The 23,509-nt window shown below is 47.6% G+C and overlaps 1 protein-coding gene across 1 annotated transcript; it reads right to left on the bottom strand.

Annotated features, from left to right (window-relative positions):
- Nucleotides 1-6,552: 6,552 nt before the first annotated feature.
- Nucleotides 6,553-7,599, bottom strand: LOC142010690 (trace amine-associated receptor 4-like). The gene has a single exon (XM_074989114.1). It carries the CDS (start codon nucleotides 7,594-7,596, stop codon nucleotides 6,553-6,555), a length of 1,044 nt encoding a protein of 347 aa, XP_074845215.1. The 5' UTR covers nucleotides 7,597-7,599.
- Between the last annotated feature and the right edge of the window lie 15,910 nt (nucleotides 7,600-23,509).

The following is a 23,509-nucleotide window of genomic DNA, read 5'->3' as shown; positions in this document are numbered from 1 at the left end:
AATATGTTAAATAGAAAGCCATAAAAGGTCTTTTTCATTATAATCTTTATGGGACATGGGGCTGTTATTTAGTCTGCCCAGTAGGGAGAATGAACTTTGTCCTATTGAAATATGTTAAATAGAAAGCCATAAAAGGTCTTTTTCATTATAATCTATATGGGACACGGAGCGTCATTCAGTCTGCCCAGTAGAGCTGATTGAAAATGTTCTGTCATAATTGTTTTTTGTTGGAAAATTAGGCTTTTGGCTAAAGCCATATTATTTGCAATAAGCATCTATTTTCAATGGAAATTTTCTATTTCTTGTCAAAAAGCTAAATGACCACAAAACAAAATCTTTCATCTCAAACTCAAAATATTTCAGTTCTGAAATGCTACCAGAGCACCTTGTGGGACTTATATTTCGACTGCCTGACGCTCCAGTTCTCCACAGACAAACTTACTTTGTCAGGTAACTCCATAGTGGCCAGTGCATTGATAACTCAATTTATGAAACAGCTTGTACTTGTGTAGGTTCTTTGTTAAGTGCTACACTCTCTGGCCTGCCAAAAGTGAGGGCACCTCCCGTTACTGACAATCTCTGTATGGTATGTAGCTGTTCTTGGTATCCTCCTGGTGAATTTTTAGGTTACCTTGCATTTGACGTATTTGTTGTCTCCAGTCCAAGGCTGCTGGGTTGTGGGTTGGGGTGAGTAGCTTGGAGTAGGCTAAGGATGGAACGCAGTTTTTAAAAAAGGGCTTTGCCCCCTAGAAGCATGTTTTGTTTTGTACACAAATTTTATATGCGAAGCATTGTACAGAAACGCTGCCTGAGATAACAGCAAGGACCACTCATTCTGGTGGAGATTTATGAAAAGTCAAAGATACTGCACCCAGATCTCACTGGTTCCCTCTACTTGACCATTAATCTGAGGGTGATAGGCAGTCAACAGGCATGCTAATACAGGGAGCGAAAGATGATAATGAGGCATGAATGCAAATTCCCTGCATCTCATTAGCATAAAGTCATGTGATTTGGCATCCGAAAGACGGCTCTTCCGGACTCCAAAATGCCGTGTAGAAGCGCGGCCCCACCCAAAACTTTTTGTGAAGAAGAGGCCTCCGGAAGAAGGACTTCCTTCTGGAAGCCACCCCCCCGCCCCGCCCCGGCGGCCATGCTTCTACACGGCATTTTGAAGTCCAGAAGAACAGTCTTCTAAATCATGTGACATTATGCTAATGAGGCACAGGGAATTTGCATCCATGCCTCATTAACATCTTTCGCTCCATGTATTAGCATGCCACTTCTGAAGGAAGTGGCTTGTGTAGAAACGGCCATAGAATCCTAGGGCTGGAAGAGACCTCAGGAGGTCACTGAGTCCAGCCCCCTGCCCAAAGCAGCATTAACCCTAACTAAATCATCCCAGCCAGGACTTTGTTAATCCAGGTCCTGGAAACCTCTAGGGATGGAGATTCCGCCACCTCCCTAGACAACGCATTCCAGTGCTTCACCACCCTCCTGGTGAAATAGTTTTTCCTAATAGACAACCTACACCTCCCACTCTGTAACTTGAGACCCTTGCTCCTTGTTCTGCCATCCCTCACTATTGACAACAGTCTCTCTCTGTCTCTCTCTATCCTCTGTCTAGCCCTTGCCTTCAGGAAGTTGAAAGCTGCTATCAAATCACCCTTCAGTCTTCTCTTCTGCAAACTAAATAAACCCAAATCCCTCAGCCTTTTCTCACAGGTCATATGCTCCAGCCCCTTAATATTTTCCATTTCCCTCTGCTGACCTGCTCCAATGCATCCACATCCTTTCTGTACTGGGGGTGGGAGGGGCAGAATTGGGTACCATACTTTAGATGTGGACTGACCAGTGCCACATGGAGGGGAATAATGACTTCTCTAGATCTGCTAGAAATGCTCTTTGTAGTGAACCCCAATATGCCATTAGGCTTCTTGGCTGCAAGGGCACACTGTTGACTCATATCCAGACTCTCATCCACAGTAATCCCCAGGTATTTCCTGCTGCACTGCTACTTAGCCAGTTGGTCCCCTGCCTGTAACAATGCTATATATTCCCAGTGGTTTTTTTTTTAAAAAAAGAGGAGACAGTAGTCAGCCAACTCTCTGCAAGTACAGGCAAGTAGTGACACAAAAAAGCACTGTATATTCCTGAGTGGGATTTGCCCTGGTTGGATATTTCCACAGTTTGACTGTGCAGAGAGAAGGTGTCTCTTTTTTTTTTTCCTAAAGGCATCTTTATAGTTGATGTATTTGCACAAAGGTTAATCACTGGCATTGACAGATGACTCTGCCAGACCAGCTACCATACAACTACTACATGCTACCCATTTCTTGCATCAAACAGTGCTGCTGGAAGAATTTTGAGAATAATTCCACTTAATTCTCACCAGCTGGTAAAGAGAACGTGAAGGGCCAGCCATGAAAAACCCAGAATTAGATGGAAGTGTGGGGAACAGATGATGCTGAAGTATAGATCTCTCACTGCTCTTGGATATTAAACTCAAGAAGAACTGTTTTCATGCGCTATGGCCCAGAGGATAACAGGGACTTACTGTGAACTTTAATCAGAGGTTGATCAAAGTCATGAGTCAAGCCTGGGGCTGAAGCCTGAGTCGGGGTAGGGCATAAGAGCAGGGACACAGCGTGAAGCAGAAAAAAAGAAAAAACGGAGAGGGGATAATGAAGTAAGGAATAAACACAGGCAGGAAGGACAGGCTCAGGAGTCAGGCAAGAAGGAGGGGTCTGTAATAGGAGCCAGTAAGGGAATAATTTATTACTACTTACTACTACTAACCCTTGTGCTCTGAGTGGAGCATAGGTCATCTACAAGTCTCCTCCACTTCCCTCTGTCTTGGAACAAAACTTCTAGCTGACTCCTGGAGTACTCCAGTTGTTGTCCTTCAGTCTCAGTAGATCTTCTCCAAGTAGTCTGAAGTCTTCCTCTTTTGCATTTTCCTTAGGGGTTCCATTTGAGAGCTTGATGGACTATGCAGGATGATGATTTTTTGAGAGAGTGGCTTAGCCATCCCCACTTTTTTCTCTTGATCTGAATGTCCGTTGGTTCTTGTCCTGCTCTATTCCGAAGATCCTCATTTGTGACAAAGTCTTGCCATTTGATGTGAAGGACATACCTCACGCATCTGTTTATGAGCGTCTGTAGCTTGTGATTTGGAGACTTTTCAGTACACCAGGTCTCACATCCATACAAAAGCACACTCTTCACATCTGCGTTAACAATCCACAGTTTCATCTTTGCAGATATTATTTGTGAGCTCCATATGGGATGGAGAGTTTTGAATGCAGCTGTTGCTTTCCCTATCCTGGCACTGATATCCTTATCTGCTCCTCCATCTATGCCCATAATACTCCCCAAGTAGGTGAACTGTGCCACATCTCTCAGGTCATCCCCTACAAGTGTGATGGTGAGTGCTAATGCATGGTCCATTCCTTGTCATGGTGAGGTGGCTTGTGTGTCTCAAGGACTCAGAGAGCTATGCCAGCAGGAGCTACAGCTCTTGGAAGGGTCACCCAAACCAGACGGGTAAAAGCGTTGAGACCAGACAAATTTGGATCACCTCTCCCTGAGGTAAAAGGGGTTGGCTTAGGGTTAGCAAGCCTGTCTGTGAAAAAAACAAAAGCCACAGAAACACCTACAAAGAACCCTGCAACTACACAAGTATTGGGAGGAGTTGGCAATCCGCATGGATTGAGTACAAAGCATGGCAAGGAAAGCGGAAAGGAGGCTGTGATGCAGGTGACTCTTCTCTCACCCAGGACAACCACCCAGTTTGGTATGTGAAATGTTTGGGCCATGTAAGAAGAAGGGAAGACAGCACAGGCTGCGGTGGAGATGAAACAGTAAGCGAATCAATTGCTTATAAAATGTCCTGTGCCTCTTTCTGATTTAAAGCATGTTTCCTAGACAATTAGAAGGGCGAGACCACTCGCCCATTTTAGAAACATTGTGGGTGAGACTTTTAGTGAGCTGGAGCATGACTGGCCCTTTTCTCAGCTGCTTTGGGAAGTGGATTCAGTCTGTGTATGGGCTGGGAACCCTTGCGCCTGGTTTTGAGGCTCACAATCCTTCACGGAATCTATGATATTTCTGAGGTGTTCATCAGCATTGTAATTAAATAGTAAATATCAAAACTATAGATGGGTCTTAACTGTTCAAAGGAATTTCAATTCTCCATTTCTCTGCTGTATATTTGCATTATTCTTTCTTTGCCTGAGTCTCTCTAGCTCGCTGTCTTGCTTCCTCATGACCTACTGGCCAGGTGACAAGAAACTACTTAAACAGTGAGAAAAGGAGTGCATTATATTTGGGAAAAGGTGAGATATGGAGTACACACATCACATATATTTTCATTTGCTTGGGTAAACAGAAACATCAGATTTCTAAAGCAGTCAGTATGGACCATTTGTGTCATTATTTTCAAGTAACTGAGCTATTGCAGCCATAGAAATGGGCACACATCTGCAAAATACCTAACAAACCATTACACAGTTTCTCAATATCATAACCATGGATATACCATCCCCAGTTCTACATCAGCAAAGTATCCACTGCAAACAGGGGCAGAGTTTGAGTTCATTGCATCCATGGCATTTTTGCCTTCACTTTCCATACAACCTCTGTTGATAATTTAGTCTGATATGTTTTCACAACACCGTTTAAAAAAAATCTCCAAGCAGTAAGTGGAAGAGCTAGCAGCCCACTCATAAATGCTGACTTCAGGGATGCTCCCGGGCTGGGACACCCATGGAAATAAATTTGCTGGTGCTTAGCACCCACCAGCACCCAGTTCCTCCACTACTCAGTGCTTTTCTCCCACCATGATCAACTAACTAAACCATTCATGTCAGAGGCTGCCTCTACACTCTCACTCTCCCGTCAGAGGTGGCACTGTAATGAGGCAATATGAAGCAGGCTAATGAGGCACTAACGTGCATATTCAGGGCCTCATTAGCATAATGGTGGCCACGTGAATTTCGAAGTGCAGATTTTGAACTGCAGATTGACGGTGAAGATGGGGGCATTTTTGAAATAAACGCCCCACTTTGACATTCCCTTACTCCCATCTAGTTCCGTGGGAATAAGGGAATATCGAAGTGGGGCACTTATTTTGAAGCTGCCCCCATCTTCATTGTCAATCCAAAAATCGACGTTTGTTTGTGCAGCCACCATTATACTAATGAGGTGCTGAATAAGGACGTTAACAGCTCATTAGCCTGCTTTTTCGAATTGCCTCATTAACATGGCACCTCCGATGGGAGCGAGAGTGTAGAAGCAGCCTAAGTCTACAAAGGCCAGTCTGGTGAGCTTGACTTCATTCCATCCTGGCTCCCCAGAGTCAAGGACTTGTTAGGGACAGGAGGGAAAAGAAAGGGATGCCCTGAGTAGGGAGCTGATCCAGAGCCCTTCCAATACACTGAACTGACATCATGAAACCCGGCCACTAGCCACCAGGGCTGAGAATGGGTACTCTCAATATCGGTGGCTCAAGACCCACATTTTCAGCTCTTGTTGGCTGAAAAAATTGCAGAGGAAGCCTAATACTGTGGGATCTCCAATCTCTGCAATATTTTACATTAAGTAGGGCCTGAGATTTAGGACACCATATCCCTTTTTTACTTATTGCCCATTTTTAAACTTAATCTTATCATTGTTGTCTCTGGTGAAGCTCCATAGCTTCCTAAGCAGTACAAAATAAGTATGCCATGAACCAGCACCAGCCCTTAGTCACAGAAAGGTCTTTGTCTCTCTGCCAGGAGTCAGCGTAAATAGCTGGACCTAGGATAATGCTGTAAAAGACAACACACTTATGCACCACCTCCTGCCCTCCTTCACAAATGCCCCAGTCCATAAGAACATAAGGTTGGCCTACTGGATCAGTCCAACTAGTCCAGTATCTGGGCTTCCAACACTGGTCAAGTTCAGGTGCTTCAGAATATTCAGGGCACTTTCCAAGTATAGACTTCAATTGCTGATTGTCTGGTGTCTGAGACTAGATTGGGTTGTGTGAAGATAAAGAATAGTCATTCAGGCAGAGAAAACATTTTGGGCTGAGTTCTGTTCCCTTATTCCCTCTGAGAATTAGAGAAGGATGCTCTCAACTGGAGTAAAGGTGATGTCACTTGGCTCAAAATGATGGGGATACAATTCTTACATATGGGCAATTAGATATCAACTTAATTGTTAAATATGGAATTTGGAGGGTCAAGTGGGTACTTGGACAGAAAATGTGTTGTAGGGTAGTTGACAAAATGATGACTGTGCATACAGGAATGTAGGTGCATAGAATGTACTGTATAATTTGCCAGGTTGTTCTCTTTTCCTACTAACTAAACATAAAGCTCACCAACATAACCTGCTAATCCATGTGAAATACCTACAGAGACATTCTACAAACGAATTACATCAAAACAAGGTGAAGATTCCCACAAAGATTTTCAGTATACAGGGTCCTATGTGAACCATTTTCAAAGATCACCAAAAGTAGCAGAGACATCTGTTAATCCAGTCATTAAAAACCTACCTGGTTAACTAATTATTTGCAGGAAATAAAGTAAGAGTGGAGGAATCCGGTCTGAAGATTCTACCAGTCACAAGCATTTTAAATGCTTTGCGAAACCAAGAATAAAATAAACCATAAATGACAGGATTACAAGTAGAATTCAAGTATCCCAGCCAGAGGAAGGCATTGTACAAGTCTTCAGGTGTTGAGAAGTTAATAAAAGGATCAGCTATTGTAAGACTAAAGAATGGCAGCCAACAAAAAACAAACACTCCCATGACTAAACTTAAAGTTTTAGTTGCTTTGCTCTCTTTTCTTGCAGAGATTGTGTCTTTCATTGCAGAGACACATTTTATTGCACTGGGGATGTTGGCAATTTGTCTTGCATGTTTTCTTGCCACTGTAAATATATGTACATAGATACCCACCATCACTGTGCCTGGGAAAAAGAAGGCTATGAGAGAAGCCATCACTCCCCACAGCTTGTTGAGTATGAAGGCACAGAAACCGTTGCAGGCAATGGAAGCTACATATTCTTCAATGCCATCAATATTCAACTCTGAGAAAACTAAGCCAAAGGCCAGCAAAAAGGGGACAGCCCAGCTAATTATTAAAAATATTAAGATGACAGGGACAGTTATTTTGGTGACATAATGCAGTGGGTCACAAACTGCATAGTAACGGTCAACAGAAATAAAACACAGATGAAAAATAGAGGTGGTACAGAGCATTATATCAAAAGAAGTATGGAGTTTGCAGAAGAGATCTCCAAAATACCAACATGAATCAACAGACCTAATCATGCTGTAGGGCATAACTGTCAGACTGAGCAAAAAGTCTGTGGTTGCCAGGGAGCAAATGAGGAAGTTGGTTGGAGAATGAAGCTGTTTGAAATGAGCAATGGAAATGATCACAAGCATATTTCCACCCATCGTGACCGCTGTCACTCCTGCCATGAAGATGTACATAGCCCACAGACTGATGGTCGACCTTACTTTTCTAGGACACGAGTTGTTAACAAAGTCAAAGCAATACTGCACGTTCTGTGGACTCCAGAGCATAGATGAATTCATGGTTTGGGAACCTCAGCAATAAGTTTTCCAAAGGGATCACAAAGCTGCCTTTTCTGGGGGGAAAAGAAAAAAAACAACAACAGAAGATATGTGCTTCAGATTAATTGATTACTATCTAAATTACACATACTGTGCCTGGTTTTATTCTAAATTGCAGTAACATCAATTCAGAATATTTCCCATTTATTATAGGGGAATTAGTCCAGACTACACCAGTATAACAGATAACAGAATATAGCCCAATGCTAACCAAAATGGGCTGAGACTAAATGCTTTTGAACCTTATTATTCATACGGAGGTTACATTCAATTTTATAAGCACTATGATCAGAGGTTTGCAAGATGAAACCCTCAAATCTGTGACACTCAACTGATTCACAAAGCTCTGCCCAACACCTCAAGCACCTGTGTCCCTGGAGGTACTGCCCATGCTTCCAGGAGGCACAATACAACATTAGAAAACACAGGATGGCTGAAGCTGAAAGATTGTAACGTGCAGCACTTTGTGAATCTGGCCAAACCTGATGGTAAAAGAATAGCAATAACTCCCTAACACATTCCCCATTTTTCGGAGGAGTAGCCATGCTAGTCTGCTTCAGCAGGAACAACAAGGAATATTTAAGATGTCGTATGACTGACAATTTTGTTGGGGCATAAGGTTTTGCGGGCTAGAGTCCTTGAAAACTTATGTCCAAACACATTTGTTAGTCTTTAAGGTGCCACAAGACTCCTAATTGATTCTTTCTCATTCAAGCATGCTTGCCGAGAGGTCAAGTTGCTCTCTGTATCATTAATCCACCAAAGTTTATACCCTCAACACTCTCCTGGGTAGAATTACAAGAAATGTAGTAGGATACTGCAGAGGACTTCTTCCAAGTTTGCTGAATAATCTGTGCCTCAATGCACCAAAAGACTTGAAAAACAGGTAAAAACAACACCAGTCTAGTGAAGCACATTAATCCTTTCATATGGATAGTTGTTCCTGAAGATTTCTGGGTTTTGTTCAAAACAGTATTTGCTGTTACAAATACACGCGTAAGAAGAAAAGACATACTAGTCATATTGCAACATACACAGTCATTGCAACATGCAGTCTCATCTACACGACATCTGTGTGGCAGCAAACTGCTATACAATTCTTACTGTACATTGTGCCGACTTTTGTTTTTATCTGTGGGTGCTTTGCAAGGCATATGTAAGCCATACCCTAACCTTCTAAAAATTCACTGAGAGTTTTAAAACTGACTTTCATGTAAGCAATGTTGGACCTTATGTCTAATAAGTTTTGTTCTTGTAAGCATTTAAGCATGTATAACTTACTCCCACAACTACCAGCAGTAAAATTAATAGATTTACTCAAATGTGAATATGAGTATTTGTAGGAAAGGATCTTATATAGATGTAGTATAATTCTGCTATAGTATTTTGATATATGACACTGAAAAGCAGAAGAAATAACAGAGGGTGTGCTGATTAAGAGACTGCAATCTCATGCAAAACAAAATTTCTAGCCCATCCCAGTAGTCCTTTTATTGTTAATTATCAGCTCATTCATACAGCATTTACTGACGTTCTATCTGTCACTGGTGCAGCATAAACAGTACAAAATCCAGCTGTCATCCTCTAATCAGTTTCTGAATGATATTGCCACACATTCTGAGACTAAACTGGCTTCCTTGTTCAAATGTGCGTCTTCAACAGTGCTTCAAGTTATTCTTGTGCTACAGAGGCAAGCATTTCCCCTGAAAGGATCATCAAAAATATTTTTGTCATACAGATGTTGCTCTATTGAGACAGGAAAATCAAACAGATGCAGTTCTGCTAGTAGTTTAAAAATGTAGTTGATCACATCATTACATAGGAGTAAAAGATGTTTTATCTGATCCTTCTGCATAATTTAGCTCTTCACAGAACACATTTTGGCCAAATGTTTTTCTTTTGTTTCTAGTCTTTGATTTCACTTAGAAAAATATTTTGATTCAAACCATAATTTTGCAACTTACCTGTGAAGTGTGTATAAATCTTTTTTTTATTAAATTACAAAGCTCATTTGATGTTTGTTGTGGTTCCATATGACTCCTTTGTAGCAATGCTCAGTAAAAATGCATTGGAAACTTTTCCTCTTTTCTTACCAGACTAACTGGATTGCTGCTAGTATATATACAGCAAAGAAGACCTGTGGCTGTCTCTGGTGACTTCACAGGTCTCCTATCCTGTCTTTCCTCTGGTGGACTCCTCTGTATGGCTTCATTCCACTGCTGCAACTGGAAATAATCATGCACAAACAACCGAGCAAAGAGATTATTTGATTTGGTTAATAGCCAAACTGGAAATGGGAAGAGAAACTTTCTCTATACTTCAATATGTTAAAGATAAAACCATGGATGGTCTTTTGCCATATAAGCTTTGTGAGACAGAAGCTGTCCTACAGTGGCAGATTGACAATGTTCCGTCAAAACCGCTCTTTTGTTGTAAAGCTGAGGTTTTGGCTAAACACGTTTTTGTCAAGAATTTTCTGTTTTCAATGGAAATGATCCATTTCTTATCCAAAAATTGTCAAACCGAAACATTTTATTTCCAACCCTTAAGTTTTTACTTCTGCAATGCTACCGTGGTGCCTCGCAAAATTCACATTTAGAATGCCTGAAGCTCCAGTTCTCCTATCTCCACTCCACTCCACTCCAATTCTCAACAGACAGACTTAATTTCCCATAATGCACTATGGATGTGGAACTCTCATGCTATATAAGCTCCACTCAGCCAGAGCAGAATCAGTGGCACACCCCAGAAGATATGGTTTAAGTGGGAATTAGACCTTATGGCTGACAAGGGGCACTAGAGCACCCTGAGAGCACTACAGCAGCAAATCCCCAGCGTTGAATCCAACCAAATTTATTGATTTTTCATTTTCATTGATGTATTCCATATGGCAAAAATGTTATTTTCCAGCAACAGGGCAGTGACAGATCTCTATGTTTCATTGTGATACAGATGATAAATTGCAATAATTGTCAGTTGAGCAAAATGAAAAAAGGAACTTCTTTAATGACATCTAAAACCAAGGGAATGACTCATAAGAGCAAAGGAATCTGAAGGTGGTCAGTTACAATTAGAGATGGGCAAAATATTCCAGCAATAAGTGTCTCATTTCCCTTTTTTCCCATTTTTACACCTCGGCTTTTGGCATTTCAACTAAACCTCATGAAGGCTCTTGAACATTTCTTCTCATCAGATTTCTCCATATGCTAAATCTCTCTTTCCCTGAGTTCAGTTTCCTGCTTTGGTATCTGCTCTGATGCCCACTGAATTCACCAGAACTCCTTGCATTGATTTGAAAGGTGGTGAAGAAGGTCCTTGGTTTACATCCCCTACCATGGGAAAGAGGATTTGGTAACTCTCCGCCCTAAGAATCTGTATCTTACACTAGCAGGCAGACAGGGTTTCAGATATCTTTTTGTTATTTCATCCTACCTCCTTTTACAGTGCAATCAGAACTTTTGGTTTTAAGACCACCCTTTGTCAGATCCATAGTAGATATTATTCATGCCACCGGTGTTAAAAATTCAGCAAAGAAATGGACTGGGTCAGAGATAATAATAGATAATTAAAATATAGCAAAGAAGTAAATAAATAAACAAGTACCCTGTAGTTTAGTGATCAGAGTGCAGTGCAGCTAGAATATATTACATCTTTAATGTCAAATTTAAATCTAGCTCTACAATATATCCTCCCATGACTATAGTGGGGTATTCTAATAACTAGACATCAAAGCTGTATAATATATGTCTGACTGGTTCATCTGTGAGGGCTGAACACCTGACTCTTGACAGAAAACAGCCACAGTTGTCTGAGCTAAAATCCTGCCTCCACAGACCACAACTGCAAACTTCCCTTTGAGATCAGCAGGACCAGCTGGCAAGGGATGTGAAGAGTAACAAGAAGGGTTTCTACAGTCATGTTAACAATAAATGAGTTTTCAGAAAAGGTGTGGGGCAGTTACTGGATGAGAGAGGTAACCTAGTGACAGATGATGTAAGAAAAGCTGAAGTACTCAATGCTTTTTTTTTGCCTCAGTGTTCACAGACAAAGTCAACTCCCACACAACAGTTCTAGATGATGCAGTATGGGAAGGTGGAGGGCAACCACCTGTGGGGAAGGAACAATTTCTGAGGTATCTAGAAAAACTAGATGTACACAAATCCATGGGTCTGGATTTAAAGCACCCGAGGGTACTGAGGGAATTGCCAGAGGTCATTGCTGAACCTTTGGCCATTATCTTTGAAGACTCTTGGAGATCAGGAGAGATCCTGGGTGACTAGAAAAGGCAAACGTAGTGCCCATCTTTAAAAAAGGAAAGGACAATACAGGGACCTATAGACCGGTCAGCCTTAACTCAATCCCTGAGAAGATAATGGAGGGGTTCGACCAGGAATCCATTTTGGAGCACTTGGAAGAGGGGCAAGTGATCAAAAGTAGCCAACATGGATTCACCATGGGCAAGTCCTGCCTGACCAATCTGATTAGCTTCTATGATGAGGTTCTGTGGACATGCGGAAGTCAGTGGATGTGATATACCTTGACTTCAGCAAAGATTTTTATACAGTCTCCCACAACATTCTTGCCCATAAGGTAAGGAAATATGGATTGGATCCTTGGATTATAAAATGGATAGAAAGCTGGCTTGACAGTTGGGCCCAATGAGTTGCAGTCAATGGCTATGTCTACACGTGCCCCAAACTTCGAAATGGCCATTTGCATGGCCATTTCGAAGTTTACTAATGAAGCGCTGAAATGCATATTCAGCGCTTCATTAGCATGCGGGCGGCAGCCGCGCTTCAAAATTGACACTCCTTGCCGCCGCGCGGCGCGTCTAGACGGGGCTCCTTTTCGAAAGGACGCCGCCTACTTCGAAGTCCCCTTATTCCCATGAGCTCAAAGTAGGCAGCGTCCTTTCGAAAAGGAGCCCCGTCTGGACGCGCCGCGCGGCGGCAAGGAGCGTCAATTTCGAAGCGCGGCTGCTGCCCGCATGCTAATGAAGCGCTGAATATGCATTTCAGCGCTTCATTAGTAAACTTCGAAATGGCCGTTTGCATGGCCATTTCGAAGTTTGGGGCACGTGTAGACACGGCCAATGGCTCCATATCTGGATGGTGGTCAGTTTCAAGGGGAGTGCCACAAGGCTCGGTTCTGGGGCCGGTGTTGTTCAACATGTTTATTAATGACCTGGATGAGGGACTTGATTGCACCCTCAGCAAGTTTACAGGTGACACAAAACTAGGGGGAGAGGTAGATATGTTGGAGGGTAGAGAGAGAATCCAGAGTGACCTGGATAAATTCCCTTGGTGTTCACACCTCCAGATCAACTGCTGGTAATAAGCCTCACCCTTGCTGACTGAGGTAACCTTGTTATCCCCACCCTTGCTCTGGCTTATTTATACCTGGCCCTGCAGATTTCCAAGACCAGCATCTGATGAAGTGAGTCTGTGCCCACGAAAGCTCATGCTCAACACTTTTCTGTTAGCCTATAAGGTGCCACAGGACCCTTTGTTGCTGTTAGAGATCCAGACTAACACAGCTACCCCTCCAATACTGGATAAATTGGAGGCTTGGGCCAAAAGAAATCAGACATGGGTCAACAAGGAGAAGTGTAGAGTCCTGCACCTGGGGTGGAAGAATCCAAAGCATTGTTATAGGCTGAGGACCAACTGGCTCAGCAGCAATACGTCGGAAAGGGACCCAGGGGTTATGGTGGATGAAAGGCTGGGTATGAGTAAACAGTGTGCCCTTGTAGCCAAGAAGGCTAACGACATACTAGGGTGCATTAGGAGGAGCATTTCGAGCAGATCTAGAGAAGTGGTTGTTCCCCTCTATTCAGCACTGGGGAGGCCACATCTGGAATGCTGTGTCCAGTTTTGGGCCCCTCAGCGTAAAAAGAATGTGGGTATGCTGTCGCAGGTTCAGCAGAGGGCAACAAAAATGATCAAGGGGCTGGAGCACAAAACCTATGAGGATAGGGTGAGGGATTCAGGCTTGTTTAGTCTACAGAAGAGAAGACTTAGGGGTGATTTAATAGCAGCCTTCAACTTCCTGAAGGGGAGCTCTAAAGAGGAGGGTGAGAAACTGTTCTCAGTGATATCAGATGGCAGAACAAGGAGTAATGGTCTGAACTTAAAGAGGGAGAGGTGTAGGTTAGATATTAGGAAAAACTACTTCACCAGGAGGGTGGGGAAGCACTGGAATGCACTGCCTAGAGAAGTCGTGGTTTCTCTATCCCTCTAGGTTTTTAAGTCCCGGCTTGACAAGGTCCTAGCTGGGATGACTTAGTGGGGGTTGATCCTGTTTGAAGCAGGGGCTGGACGAGATGACCTCCTGAGGTCCCTTCCAGCCCTATGATTCTATGATTCTATGACCAGAATTTCACACTATACCTAGACCATGTTTGAGTTCTTGGTGGCTGATGTATTACCTCTTCACAAGAGCTACGTCTACACGTGAAGCCTACATCGAAGTAGCTTATTTCGATGTAGCGACATCGAAATAGGCTATTTCGATGAATAACATCTACACGTCCTCCAGGGCTGGCAACGTTGATGTTCAACATTGATGTTGCACAGCACCACATTGAAATAGGTGCAGCGAGGGAACATCTACACGCCAAAGTAGCACACATCGAAATAAGGGTGCCAGGCACAGCTGCAGACAGGGTCACAGGGCGGACTAGCGCTTCCGGGGCAACAGCTAGCCGCTCCCTTAAAGGGCCCCTCCCAGACACACTCAGCCTGCACAGCACGCAGTTTGCAGAGCCATAGGCACGCACACCTCGGGCGACGCAGTCATGATGGACCCCCAGCAGCAGCAGCAGCAGCAGCCAGAGGTCCACCCAGCTGCCCCTGGAGGAGCAGTGCTCGCCCTGATCCATGCCATGCAGGAGGCAGCTGAGCACCTTGCCACAGAGGAGGAGATGCCCGCAGGGGAGGAGGACGCAACCCCCAACCCTGCAGCACCCCAACCCCCCCGCCACCTGGTGGGAGCAGCTGGTGCTTGGGGAGTGGGACGACGACCGCTGGCTCAGGAACTTTTGCATGAGCCACCAGACATTTCTGGAGCTATGCCAGTGGCTCACCCCCGCACTCAGGCACCAGGACACCGCCATGCGGCGTGACCTCCCTGTGGAGAAACGGGTCGGCATCGCTGTCTGGAAGCTGGCCACTCCAGACAGCTACCGATCCGTGGGACAGCAGTTTGGCATCGGCAAGGCCACCGTCGGGGCTGTCCTCATGGAGGTAAGAGGACCCACGGGGGGAGTGGGGCGGGGAGGCAGCCCTGGCAGGGCAGGGGGGCCCTGGCAGGGGAGGGCAAGGGAGGGGAGGGGAGGGGGGCCCTGGCAGGTGAGGGCCACACACACCCTGCTCACCCCTCATTGGTGCTCTTCCATGTGCTTCCCCTGCAGGTCGTCTGCGCCATCAACGCCATGCTCCTCCACAGGCTCGTGAGGCTGGGGGACCCAGATGCCACCATTGCGGGCTTTGCCACCCTGAGCTTCCCCAATTGCTTCGGGGCTCTGGATGGGACTCACATCCCCATCCGCACCCTGGAGCACAGCGGAGGATGCTACATCAACCGGAAGGGCTACCACTCAGTGGTCCTCCAGGCCTTGGTGGACAGCTGGGGCCGTTTCCAGGACGTTTATGTGGGCTGGCCTGGCAGCACCCACGACGCCCGGGTTTTCCAGAACTTGGGCCTGTGCCGCCGGCTGGAGGCGGGACCTACATCCCCCAGCAGGAGATCCCTGTGGGGGACACCACCATGCCCCTCTGCGTCATCGCAGATGCGGCATACCCCCTCCGGCCCTGGCTCATGCACCCGTACATGGGCCATCTCTCTGCCAGCCAGGAGCGCTTCAACCAGCGCCTGAACCACACGCGCCAGGTGGTGGAGCACTCATTTGGCCACCTCAAAGGGTGCTGGAGGTGTCTCCTCACCCACCTGGATGCAGACCCCACCAACATCCCCCAGATTGTGGGTGCATGCAGCGCCCTACACAATCTGGTGGAGAGCAAGGGGGAGGCCTTCTTTCAGGGCTGGGCTGTGGAGGCCGGCAGGGCCGATGTGCAGCCACCCGCTGCCCCCAGTCACCAGGTGGACCCCGAAGGGACCCGGGTCGGGGAGGCCCTGCGGGCCCACTTCGATGAGGCCGCTGCCAGGTTCCCCTGGCTGCCAGGTTCCCCCATTCCACCCCGCCATCCTTCACACCACTCCCTGCCCCTACGCCCACACCACGGAGCACCCAAGAGCACCCCCGCCACACACACTTTTCTTGGACAAATAAAAGCAGACACTTGTTTGTGAAATCAAACTTCTTTACTGCAACTCTTTTCTTACTAATAATAACTAAAGGAACTTCTAAGTAACTGAATATTATACATGTATGTATATATTAACCAAAAAAAACAGGGATAACAAGGAAGGGGAGACCTATTTACATGGGGGGTGGGGCAAGGATCAGACTGTGAAAACGGGGGTCACAAATAAATAAATACAAACTATATACAAGGCCAAACAACAAAACAGTGGGGGGAATATATACAAGTGGGGGCCACGTCCTGGGCCCCACGCCCCTATGGTCCAGCACTGGGGGTGGGCGGCTGGGATCCCCGCCTCGGCCACAGCCCTGGCCGGGGCTGGCTGGGGGCTGGGTGGACCGGAAGATACGGCCGGCGAGTGTCAGCTGGCCCCAGGTCTCCCTCGGCGGAATGGCCCTTGGTGGTGGGTGGCGGGGCGACGGCGGACGGCGTGGCGACAGGAGCAGTGGATGGCACAGCGGGTGGAGCAGGCAGGGCGGGCGCAGCAGTGGCCAGCGCGGCATGGGGGGCCAGGTAATCCGCTATGCGGTTGAATGTCTCCATGTAGGCGCCCCATGCCTCTTGGCGCCAGGCCAGCGCCCGCTTCTGCAGGTGCTGCAGGGCTGCTGCTGGGTCCGCCATCTTGCCCGCCGTCGGGCCGGTCAGTCCTCCGCCGAGGGGCTGGCCTGGACCGATGGCCCCGGAGGGGATTCCGGGACCACTGAAGCCTCACTGGCGCTCTCCGGTCCTTCCGATGGTGCAGCTGCGGAACACAGGAGGGGGGAAGAAGAGTTGGAGACAGGCGTTAGTGTGGGCCCCGAGCAGTGGCCCTTGTCCCCCCACCCCTGTGCTGCAGGTTCCCCATCCCCGTCCCCAGGAGATGTTGCTCTGATAGGGTTCAAGGGTCCCCCTGCACTGCACCCCGTCCCCTGGCGGGAGTGACTCTCACTTCACTCAGCAGGTACGACAGGAGAGGTTTCTTAGACAACAGATGCCCAGTTTCTCCCAGAAGCGACAGTACAGCAGTCAGAGACGGTCCTTTCAACCTGTCCTGGGGAGAAGACCCCGAGGGGTGCCCCTCTGGGGTGTAGCTTTCCCCCTCCTCAGGCTGGCTGCCTTCCAGCTCTCCCTTCCCCTAGCCTCTAACTGCGGCCCCCAATTCAAACCCAGCTCGGCTCCTCCCTCATCTTTGTTCAGGGCAGAGGTGTAACCTGCCAGTTGTAGCCCCAGGATCATCCTTAGCCACTGGGAGCTACTCAGCTTGTTGCTCACATCTAGCCTGAGTCTCGCATTTGCACTCCCCCCCGAACTCCATCACATGCTGCTGCTGCTGCTGGGTGTCCCACCCCCTCCTCCCGGGAGACCCTAGAGGTTCCGCTCCCCCCCTGCCCCGGGGATGGGGCATGGCACTGTCGTGCTGGGCGGGGGCAGGAGCTGATGCACTCCTGTGAGGGACATGCCACTGCTGTCCTTGGGGCCATGGTCATCTGGGCATGTGGAGGGCCCTGGCCACATATCTGTTACCCCCGCCCCTCAACCCCGGGGGAGTGCACCGGGGGGGTACATACCTGTAGGTCCACTCCCACGGTCGGGGGACACCTGGTGGGGCAGATGCCCGCCTGCTGCTCCGGGATGGCAGGAGGATCTGGAGCCCGGTGTCGGTGGAGGAGGAGTCCCCCTCCTCCTCCTCCTCCTGCTCCGGTGCCCCGGGGGTGGGCTCCAGGGGGGGCTCCCGGGGTGCGGGGCTTGCCTCCGGGGCGGGCTCCGGCTCTGGGGCCTGCTGGGGTTCCTCAGCCAAGGTGTCAAGTGTGGCCGGAGGGGAGGAGGTGTGCCAGGGGCCCAGGATGTCCCCGAGCTCCCTGTAAAAGGGGCAAGTGACTGGGGCGGCTCCAGATCGGCCAGCCGCATCCCGGGCCCGGGCGTAACCCTGCAGCAGCTCCTTGACTTTACTCCGGACATGGTCTGGAGTGCGGGCAGGGTGACCCCGGGCGGCCAGGCCCTTGGCCAGCTGAGCGAATGCATCCGTGTTCCGCCTCTTGCTCCCCATTACCTGGAGCACCTCCTCCTCGCTCCAGAGCTCCAGCAGGTCCCGAAGCTCGGCCTCTGTCCAGGAGGGGCCCCGCTGCCACTTGCCGGCCTGGCTTCTGCCCTGGCTACCCTGACTACCCTTCGGGGGGGTTCCCTGAGGGCGCTGGGGGGGCTGCCGGGCGGCCATGAGGTCCTTTGGGGGTGTGGGTGGCTGAAGAAGAGCGTGCAGGCTGGCCGCGTGTTATTTTTGCTGCCTGCACGCTCTCTCAGCTTCCTGCACAGAAGGGGAGGGGGTGGGGACCTTTAAGGGGCCGCTCCACGCGGCCACCATTGAGCTGAGGGGCTGGAGAGAGCGTCTCTCAACCCCTCAGCTGATGGCCGCCATGGAGGACCCCGCTATTTCGAAGTTGCGGGATGCGCAACGACTACACGTTCCCTACTTCGATGTTGAACGTCGAGGTACGGTGCTATTCCCATCCCCTCATGGGGTTAGCGGCTTCGACGTCTCGCCGCCGAACGTCGATGTTAACATCGAAATAGCGCCCAACACGTGTAGCCGTGACAGGCGCTATTTCAAAGTTAGTGCCGCTACTTCAATGTAGCGTGCACGTGTAGACACGGCTTAGATGTGATAAATCTACCCCTTTCTGGATCAATTGCTGCCTCTCAGTTCACTGTGTAGTGGAGACATGCTCTTACTGAAGGTCTATTAGGCACAGCTGAGCTCATCAGCTTGCTAGGTGAGCAAACTCAAAGACAACTGAATTTCTAACACTGTCAGCCTGATACCAGATTATGATGGAAAAGAGGGAAATGAATAATCAGACAGCTGGCAGGAAATGCCACCCCGAACATAAAGAGTGGACAATCCTACACAACGCAGTCATGCACTGTTGCTCTGCCTGGGCTACATAGCCCAATGGAGAACACGTGCTTATAAACACCCATCTACAGATCCAGCATTGGCTGAAGGAGTGTGTTTCCCTTTTTTTTAAATTAACATGTTGACTAACAACTCCACAGCTGCCAATTTAAGGCCACCAGGCACAATAAGAAACATAACAAGAATACATGAAACCCCTCATGAGCCGTGGACCGGGGTGTCCAGTACATTCGCCACATGTTGGTGTGGCGAGTCCAGCTCTGAAGCTGCATGTAGCTCTTGGAGCCTTTAAATGCGGCTCCTCCTAGAGACGCACCTGGGGAGTTCCATCCGCCTGCTCTGCACAAGCACCCCAGAACTAAATGAGAGAAGTACGTGACGGCAGTGGTAGTGGCCTCACCAACAGCTCTGGCCCCAGTGGCTCAAGCAGTGGTCCTGGTGGCAGCTCCAGTGGCCTTGGAGGGTCCGGTGGCAGCTGCAGTGGCTCAGGCAGCTAAGGCGGCTCCAGCAGCCTCAGTGCCTCTGCCCCTCTGGTGGCTCTGGCAGCAGCAGCTCCGGCTGCTCTCGTGGCCCCAGAAGTGCCAGTGGTGGCAGCCCCAGCATCTCCGGTGGTAGTATCTCTGGTGGCTCTGGTGAGTCACCAGCTTTGATTTAGAACAGAGGTTGCGGGTGTCTGGCTCTGGGGGAGCGGGAGGGCAATTATTTAGCAGTGGGATTGGGAGTTCCTGGCTTGGGGAGGCCTGGCTCAGGGGACGGGGAAGGAATTTATTGGGGAAGGCTGTGGAGAGTATGGAAAAATGACAACCACCAGTGTGGTGATCTTTGAATTCCTATTGGACACCTCTGTTCTAATGTGGCGGCAGCAGTCTCTGGAATAAAATTGAGGGACCAACAGATAGTGAATGAATGAAATGATATCACTAATACCAGGGCCTGGAGAGGCTGGCTGAGGCACTCTATTTGCAATAGCACATAAGCATGTGCATTGGGGCCATCCTGAATATTCTTGCTTTACTGATGGGTGGACAGAAATTGCTAACTTTGTAGAATAATAATAATAATAATAATAATAATAATAATAAAAAAGCATACAAAGTGAAATATTCAGATGGCAGGAACAAACTTGGTGCTAAAGCCCAAACAGGTGCTTCATGTGCACTTTTATTGGGAAGTTCACTAGACAAAGTGTTTTTGTGCAATGGAAAAAGTTCGGTAACATGAAACTCTTTTGATGGTAAATTGTGTTATTTGCCTTTATTTTGTTAAATGTGCTAATTACAGTATGCAAGCAAGCAAGTCATGCTTTGCACCATACATATATCGTTTGTAACATTTGTTAGAGTCACCCCTTTTTGTAGTGTTTTTATATGTACATTCTCATTCAAAGTCTAGTAAAGTGAGTGAAAGGACCCTATTGACTTCAGGGGGTTTTGTGTCAGGCTCACACTGATTATCATCCTCTTAACTATGCGCAATATGTTTTTTTAATTCTAACAGTACTAACATATCCCACATTTTGTTCTTTATCTAGTTTGTGAAACAAAAACATATGCACAATCTGACTCTGACAATCAGTCATTTAAACTATCCTACAAATGTACAAACAACACCAGTTTTTATATCAATGTTTTTATATACTGCTAAATAAACAATAGCAAACAAGTAGAACAAATATTTTCCATTACTTAGTTACTTAGTTACTCATTTATTTTTGTAAGAGAAATTTTACTATATTTCAATGCTTTTTAGACATTTTTCTAGTAAATACATTCAGAACAGTCTACTGGTAATAACGGAGCTTTAAAAATTTACCAGCTTTGCAAAATAAACAAAAGATTTAGAGAACTTGTGGTAAGATATGACGGGCCCATATGCTGGCATTTTTGATGATGTGTGCTTTTTTTGTCAATGTGACCCAATCCCCACACACAGTGTGGTAAATGTAAATTTAAATGTAAATGTAAAGGTGTAAATGTGACCCAATCCCCACACACAGTGGTCTTTCTCCCTCCACCCCTAGCACTCTAGCTTGCCCTGTCCACTGTCCCCACTCCCAGTGGCCCTGCTGACCTCCAGTGAGCCTGGCCCTTCCTCTCTCCTCTACCATGGAAGCCATGCCGCTGCACACCAGTGCCCCAGATGCCCTACTCCTTCTTCCCCCTCCTAACTGCCCCAAGTACTGGGGTCCCCTCTGATGTACAGCCAGGGCTCTCCTACCTGCCCCAGCTCCATGCTATTTGGCAAGGAAGTCCATTTTGGTACCTGTGTCGTTCCACAAAATGGACTAGGAACTTAGCTAGAAACAAAGAGCTCCTGCCATAAGGACAAACAATGGGGAGTGACATCATGACAGCACCTGCCTGGTGAGGCTGGCTGAGGCACCAGCGGAGGAGTGTGGGAGAGGCCAACCCAGATGAACTGTTAAGAGGTGCAGTGGCCCAATGGCTACCAGATTGCACACTGGGTGATAAACCATCACAAGGGTATCCAGACTTCTAGCAGCCTTACCAAACTGGACTGGTTTTGAAAGCTGAGGAGGTTCATGGCTCATTACCAAGCATTTGAGACATCTCCTTTTCCTTCCGTTACTGACAAGGTCAGCACCTGCACTTGAATAGACTGTTGATTTCTGGACACATAGAAGAGTGAATATGAAGCCCCTTTATGGAAATAACTGTGTTCAATTTGCAGAGTAGTTTTGAACCGAGACAAGACTAATGTAACTCTTACTGGCTCAGCTAAGAAAGGCTCCCATACTCACATAATAAAGCAGCTGCTTTTGAATTAGTTTACATGTGTGATTGCCAGCTACAGTAATGTTCATAATACATAAACAGTGACTTCAGCCATCAGAAAAGGGAATTTAGTTTCTGGTTAAGACTCCCCTAATGTCTATTTACCCTCTAATAGACTTAACAAATACAATCACAGATATATGCTGGTGGGCAAATATGTAGATGTATAGTAAAATAGGAAGGCTCTACTTGGATCATGGGATACTTGCCAAGTAATTGTGGCTGAATCAGACAGGACATGAAAAATCTTGAAAAAGTACTAGTGTGCTTTTTAGACAAGCCAGATAAATCCTATTGGTATAAGAAAATATTGCTAGAACAATATAAGTACTTAACACACTTGTATGAGTCTCACTCAGTGGCTACGTCTACACGTGCACGCTACATCGAAATAACTTATTTCGATGTAGCGACATCGAAATAAGCTATTTCGATGAATAACGTCTACACGTCCTCCAGGGCTGGCAACGTCGACGTTCAACTTTGACGTTGGGCAGCACCACATCAAAATAGGCGCTGCGAGGGAACGTCTACACACCAAAGTAGCACACATCGAAATAAGGGTGCCAGGAACAGCTGCAGATAGGGTCACAGGGCGGACTCAACAGCAAGCCGCTCCCTTAAAGGGCCCCTCCCAGACACAGTTGCACTAAACAACACAAGATCCACAGAGCCGACAACTGGTTGCAGACCCTGTGCATGCAGCATGGATCCCCAGCTGCAGCAGCAGCAGCCAGAAGCCCTGGGCTAAGGGCTGCTGCACACGATAACCATAGAGCCCCGCAGGGGCTGGAGAGAGAGCGTCTCTCAACCCCTCAGCTGATGGCCGCCATGGCGGACCCCGCTATTTCGATGTTGCAGGACGCGGATTGGCTACACGTGCCCTACTTCGACGTTCAACTTCGAAGTAGGGCGCTATTCCCATCCCCTCATGGGGTTAGCGACTTCGACATCTCGCCGCCTAACGTCGATTTCAACTTCGAAATAGCGCCCAACGGCTACGTCTACACGTGCAGCCAACATCGAAATAGCTTATTTCGATGTTGCGACATCGAAATAGTCTATTTCAATGAATAACGTCTACACGTCCTCCAGGGCCAGCAACGTCGATGTTCAACTTCGACGTTGCTCAGCCCAACATCGAAATAGGCGCAGCAAGGGAACGTCTACACGTCAAAGTAGCACACATCGAAATAGGGATGCCAGGCACAGCTGCAGACAGGGTCACAGGGCGGGCTCAACAGCAAGCTGCTCCCTTAAAGGGCCCCTCCCAGACACAGTTGCACTAAACAACACAAGATACACAGAGCTGACAACTGGTTGCAGACCCTGTGCCTGCAGCATAGATCCCCAGCTGCCGCAGAAGCAGCCAGAAGCCCTGGGCTAAGGGCTGCTGCCCACGGTGACCATAGAGCCCCGCAGGGGCTGGAGAGAGAGCATCTCTCAACCCCCCAGCTGATGGCCGCCATGGAGGACCCAGCAATTTCGACGTTGTGGGACGCGGATCGTCTACACGGTCCCTACTTCGACGTTGAACGTCGAAGTAGGGCGCTATTCCTATCTCCTCATGAGGTTAGCAACTTCGAGGTCTCGCCGCCTAACGTCGAAGTTAACTTCGAAATAGCGCCCGACGCGTGTAGACGTGACGGGCGCTATTTCGAAGTTGGTGCCGCTACTTCGAAGTAGCGTGCACGTGTAGACGCAGCTAACATGTGTAGCCGTGACGGGCGCTATTTTGAAGCTGGCACCGCTACTTCTAAGTAGCGTGCACGTGTAGACACGGCCAGTGTGTGAATGAGTAAGATGTTGCTCTGTGTTCATGTACCAGACGAGGAGATCAGAGGTGACTGATGTCGCGGAAGCAA

The sequence above is a fragment of the Carettochelys insculpta genome, chromosome 3 (assembly GCF_033958435.1).
Source record: "Carettochelys insculpta isolate YL-2023 chromosome 3, ASM3395843v1, whole genome shotgun sequence".
Taxonomy (NCBI): domain Eukaryota; kingdom Metazoa; phylum Chordata; order Testudines; family Carettochelyidae; genus Carettochelys; species Carettochelys insculpta.
This window is presented reverse-complemented; position numbering and strand designations above follow the sequence as displayed.

Bases quoted from the DNA above. Each gene is read 5' to 3' on its own strand.
- LOC142010690 (XM_074989114.1), bottom strand. From the start codon at position 7,596: ATGAATTCATCTATGCTCTGGAGTCCACAGAACGTGCAGTATTGCTTT.